General features: G+C 37.0%; 1 protein-coding gene across 1 annotated transcript; it reads right to left on the reverse strand.

The window, feature by feature from the left end:
• Nucleotides 1-3412: 3412 nt before the first annotated feature.
• Nucleotides 3413-4966, reverse strand: LOC106459025 (the record flags this gene model as incomplete). Its single annotated transcript, XM_022385398.1, has 1 exon — nt 3413-4966. A coding segment is annotated over one exon (1554 nt), but the record flags the coding sequence as incomplete, so codon positions are not given.
• Nucleotides 4967-6346: the final 1380 nt, after the last annotated feature.

A 6346-nucleotide genomic window follows, 5' to 3' on the forward strand; every position in this document is an offset into this window, starting at 1 on the left:
AAATTTTAATTCGTAATTTTTTTTATTCACGATTATGAAACTAATCTAAAAACCATCGAAACTTCAGATTAAATATTTTTAACTTAATGTTCACCTACCATGATTACGTATTTATAAAATAAATTGTTTGAGGTGACATAGTTAGTTCATGAACTGATTCAAGTCTTGCAAATAACCAAGTATCCGAGTAAACAATCAGCAGTAAAGACAATAAAATGGGAAGAGTTTCATTTCTGTTTTCATTTTTCTTTTCATGCGTGAAGGGTGGTTTACTCTGAGTTTGATCTGTGGTTTGTGACTGTCTTCCTATGTGGCCTGGAAGGGTAACGGTCTGATATTGCACAACGTCACGCTGCATACTAAGTGTTACGTGGAGCCCTCATCCGGAAGAAAGAAGAATGACCATGCGTTTCTTAAAAAGCTTTAGAAGATGACACCTCACGTGTTATAGAAAGCACCTGTTAGATCGTGTGACCTTTTTGAACTTTACTTGGATGTTATCTGACTGACTTCTAACACGCTTCATTTACTAGGAGTAATAATATAATCGAGGCGTAGTTCATGTATTTTGACACTATTTGAAGGTTGTTCAGCTGGTTAAACTTCCGCATATTATAGATAAACTCGTTTCTCAAAATATTTAGACACGAACACCAAATTACAATGTTTTTTATTTCAGTTTGGTATCCATGAACTACTGATGGAATTCTGCAATAACGATTAATTATCCATCACCCATTATACCAGATAAATTGTTGAATCTTCTATTTGAAATTATTGCTAATCTGGGCCACGGTAATACAGCTTCTGTTCATTGTTACACTTTTACATAACTGGTTTCCATAACAACCGCATTTTTTTTCCTGCCTCCTTAATACCTACATTATTTCACTCTTTCTATGATATAAGAACGTTCGTCAGCGTTTCCGTGCTGAAATGGTAATAACGATTACCTATCCGATTTTATTAAATTATTATATGTTATATATTTTTGTCTGCCACACGTCGCTGACCACCAGACCTCGTCGGCTGGGCTGGACCATGATAACAGACAAAAGCCCATCCACAATGCTGTTTTACATGACAAGCAAACAAAATGAAAAGATTTAAAATGCTATATTTACGCCCCTCAATTTGAAATATCCATAACTGACTAACTAAGAAGGAATTTGGATGGGTGGGAAGACATCTGCAATCAAGTGTAATTTGATCATTCAGATTCTAATATCAGTCCTATTGGCTTCTTTGTTTTGCTTCAGTATTTGTTGAAATGCAGAATGGTAAAAATTCTCAGATAAGTATAAAGAACAATGTACAGTGCAACCTTCCTTTTTTTTGGGGGGGGGGGCAAGTTAAAGTCGATCTGAAATCAAAGTTTATTTGAAGATTTGTCAAGAGGCTAAGCGATTACTAGATTGAAGTTTGTTTAACCAGTTTACTCTTTTTCTCTCCAGATTATAAGCTCATCTTTTAAATTTGTTTTATTCTTAGCTATATCTTCAGTTTACTTTTCCAAATAACGATTGTTCAGAACTATGCCATCTTATCGTTTTGTTGCTGTGTATGTACATACATTTATAAATAGATATAAATATATGTGTTAGTAGGTATCTTATCGTAAAAGTTTAATCATTTCAATACTTTATAGTAGAGAATTGTTGTATTTTAGGCTCTACCAGATAATGGCTTATCTTTTAAGAGCAGACTTTTCAGCTTATAGTTCGAAACAAATATCGCTTGTATTAACAAGGACTTAAAATACAGAGAATAGTAATTGCCTTTTGCTGCTTCCAACTTCAAATACCACGTTTAGTCATACTTGGAAAGTAACTTCAGTTGTTTCTGTTCTTTTACTGGAATTGTTCTTGCAACTTAACTATGACCACAATGAAATGAAAATTAGTTTACTTCTCAACTGAAGAACAACAACATTCCAAAAAAAAAAACGTTAAAAACAAGACAAAATTAAATGGCGATTTATGTTAAGTTAATTTTCCACCCATCACAAAGTTACATATTCAGATACGTTAAATATTATTACTGATCTCCATATGCAACAGAACATCAAACTTAATAGAGCAATGATTACTTGCACCCAGATGTTCTCCAATTTTCACCCTTTCAACAATTTCTATATTAAAAGTTAACAATAAATCTAAAATAACATTGTTTCTAGTGGGTTCACTGACCAATTGGTGAAAAAAACCATCTTGAACAGTTTCCAGAAAACTTTCTCCCTCGTGGTTGGATTCTAGCATTTCCCAATCTATATGAAATTAAAATCACCCATAATTATGACTTCATTAACAGCTGAAATCTTAATCTCACTGTAAAGTTTCTCACTAGTTTCATCAGTATCATCTGGTGGTCTGTAACAAATTCCTACTAAAAGTATTTTCCCCTTTATATCCATAAATAGAAACCCAATGGATTCAATCTCCTTGCTATTACCTTTGATATTCTCAACTTCATCAAGATGTAACTCACATTTTACATATAAAGTCACTCCTTTCCCTCTCTTTAGTAAATAACCTATGACCCTATATTTCAGAGAAACTTCTGTTATTAAAATCATCTACATTTAACCACGTTTCAGTTATTCCTACTATATCAAATTCTCCACTCCTACCAGCGCCCTAAAGTCATCTGTTTTATTTCTTATACTTCCAGCACTACAGCAGTAACAGTTAAGCCTATCTTTAGAACTACTTCTATATTCGTTTCCAATGCTAAACGTTTCTCTACATCTTTTTTTGCATTTAGTTTTTCCTGGCCCTCACCACTGTCTAGTCCTAGTTTAAAACTTCCCTTACAGCTGAATTAATAACCCTTGCAAACAAGTTAAACCCTACCCTATTTAAATGTAAACCATCCATTTCAAAACCTTCCTCTCTCATTGAACTGATACCACAAATCCAAACAGTCTACCAAAGAATAGTCTATCTGCTCATCCTTACATATTAACCTAAACTTAGCATTCAGCCCTTGTGACCTACTCATAATTTCATCCCCACAATTAAGTCTCTGCAGTATCCCTGATAATGATACAATTAAGTTATGGCCTTTTTCATTAAATGCCTTTATTAGCCCCTTGTACTTATTAATTAGCTCCTCTGACCTACCTTTCTTTACATAACTAGCCCCAATCACGTTCACTTTCTCGCGGTAACTTCCCAATCACGCTCATTTTCTCACGATGCCTTCCCAAACGCTGTATTACGAACATTTTTTATTTGTTCATTAATTGCAGTCAGTATGAAAAACCAAGTACGTTAATATATACCTTGTCTAATTTTTATCTACACATATTACAACATGGTGATATCTACATTTCACAAACTGGAATTTAATGGACAGTCCATTGTCTCTTCCCAACAAATAAATATGTCTAATTTGAGGAAAGTAAGGGTTCTCACTGTACTCCTGGTACAGCAGATGTTTTCACAAATTCTGGGTTTTCGTAACATATCACCTTTTCCTCAGAGGGAATGTCTTTTCTCATTAGATGGCGCACACGGAGGAAGAGGAAAGCAGCCACTAATGAAGAGACAATTAGAAGCAGCAAGAGAATTATTAAACCAGCAGCAAACCCTGGAACTGACATACAGATGGCGTTAGCTTTAAATTCAGAGACACTAGAGTACACGTCTACAAGAGTTTCTTTAGTTCCTTGAAGAGGTAATGTAAAGTCTACATCACCAGGAGCAACTACTTGAATAATCCGGTGAGTCTGGATATCTGTGGCTTCTGGGATTTGCCGACGGCGTCTTTTTGTACTATTGGATTCTAGTTCTTTTGACCTCGGAGAGGCATCACTAGAGCGAGGCATGCCTACACCTCCTGTACCAGATACAGCATATCCAGTGGAGATTTTCAAGTCACTTTTTTCTGCTGGGAGCTGTTCGCCATTACGATGAAAGAACACTGCCGGGTAATCCTCATCGACGGGATTATTAGATCCCGAGTACTGTGCTGAATCTGAGTTGGAGTTTGGTCGTTTTTCTTTCACTGGGAGCTTAGTATGCTTAGTACCAGTATAGGTTGGATTTGTCTCTGAATAAGCAGCAGATGGAACGCGAGGAGCAGGCAAATAGCCTCCAGCCAAATCTTCACCACACTGTGGGATAGGGCACTCATGCCTACATACCTGGATCACACATTGGAAATGGACATTCATGGAGTCTGGGAACTTGAAAGCTTGGAAGTAGGCATATGAAATAACAGAAGCAGATGCACCAAAGTTCTTCACTTTCTGAAATCTGCTCATTATCTTCGGTCTCACTGTACAACCGTAATTATCAACTAATTGAATTGGTTGACTTTTACCATCATGAGCAATGCAGTTTCTCACAAGCATGTCAAACTTGTGTTCATCGTCCTTGATGGCAAGAACCATAGTCATTGTTTGGCCAATCTTGACAATTCCGGCTACCTCACTAGCCCAAGGTCCCTTGCCTACTTGGATCTGCATCCAGCACTGAATGTTGTCACCCAGGAAGTTGGCTGTTACAGCATCCAACATGTCTACGTTGAAAGGTCGAAAAGTCACGGCCTTTTCATAGAAGTCATACCAAGTACAGCGAAGCCTGCGGGCCTGGTCCCAGATCTCTTGGAGCTGGGGATCGTACTGGATTATAACCGTATTCTCGATAAACAGACCGCCGCCATATCCTCCCTCGCCACCATGTGACCCATGCTGTTGTTGGCTACTGGTCATCCCACATTTACCTAGAAATATTTCAAAATTAACGTATTCATGGCCGGTACCTGGAGGTAAATGGACACAGTTATGGTCACTATAGTGACCCTTACTAAAGATCATGCCATAAAATGGACGGTCAAACTCAATATTAACCTTCATGTGATTCTTCTCACACTTGACATTCAAAGCTTTGATTTGAGGCATATCTGATCGTCCAGCTGGCCATAAGTCATGTGGTCCTGCTTCAGGATAACCTTCTGGACCCCTCACATTATGGTTCCCTGTCTCGGAACCAACTAGACTAGGACCAGGTCTCCCTACATAGGAAGGCCCACCTGGTCCTGGTCCTCCTACATAAGGGACGACCCCTGGTGCTTTACCACTAGGTCCATATTCAGGTGCGTTATTATACAAGGGACCACCATTTTCTGTATAGGCCCGGTGTTCAGCAGGTAGACTGGCTGATTCTTTCGCTTCTACATCCTGATATCTGTCATTTTCCCCAGCTGACACCTAAGTTTATTTTGAAGAGAAAAAAAACTTTAATTCATCAACGTTAAAAACAAAATACCACAATAACACATAATATATGAACTCCCGTTAGTCAAATGCATTATGTTTCGGCGAGAACAAAATACATTTCTTGAGAATAACACTAAGAAAAGTTAAGACAGTAATTATCAATGTAGGATTTGTTGTATATGATTGATGAAAACATTAATCACCAGTGTAGGATTTACTGAATGTAAATGCTGAAGCCATCAATAGTAAAAGTAATATTTATTTGTATGTGACTGCTGAACACATTTATCATCACTGAAAAAAAAAGTTATACTTACTTCTACGTGACTGTTGAACACACGTGACTTGAAGTTTATATAAGTTTACACGTCTTGCTATTACCCAACAGAGTCCTTTAAAACCACATCTGATGGTGAGAAACACTCAGAAAGGCCATTATACAATGTAATTTTAATGTGCTTTTTGAACTAATTATCTCAAATTAACACCGAGAGCTAATTATGGAAGAGTTCATTATCCTCAATACCAGCCCATAACGTAGTTGTCGACGGTGTCGTCCAACCTATATACGATATGGTGTGTGCTATATTTTCCCACTATTCTGTGCACATTCAAATGCATTAAATTTTATGATAAACACAATTACCCCTTCATCAAGAAAAATTTGAACAGCTCAAAGTCCATTCGTTAAAATTCTACAGCTCATGATACGAATACGGAAGTCTCGCAACGCCCTCTAGTTTTCTTTCATTGTTGTGTTTTCTTATTGTTTGTTTTCTTCGCTTGACCGCAGGAAATCGAAGCACCAATAGAGTGAAATCAAGAGATTAGCGAGATCCTTTTTATTAGTAAAATGTTGTTGTTTGTTCGGAAGATATTTTTGTTGATTTTTTTCACGCTACGACATTCAAGGTAAACGGTTTGTCTTTGGCCCATGTCTCTCCAAGTTCAAACTGTATATAAAAGTTTGTGTGTCATCTTGTGTAACAAGCTCTAGCCTGTTAAGTAGACATAGATATTTAGTCACTAGAAGCTCTAGCCTGTTCAGTAGACATAGATATTTAGTCACTAGAAGCTCTAGCCTGTTAAGTAGACATAGATATTTAGTCACTAGAAGCTCTA

The sequence above is a fragment of the Limulus polyphemus genome, unplaced genomic scaffold, assembly GCF_000517525.1.
Source record: "Limulus polyphemus unplaced genomic scaffold, Limulus_polyphemus-2.1.2 Scaffold548, whole genome shotgun sequence".
NCBI lineage: Eukaryota > Metazoa > Arthropoda > Merostomata > Xiphosura > Limulidae > Limulus > Limulus polyphemus.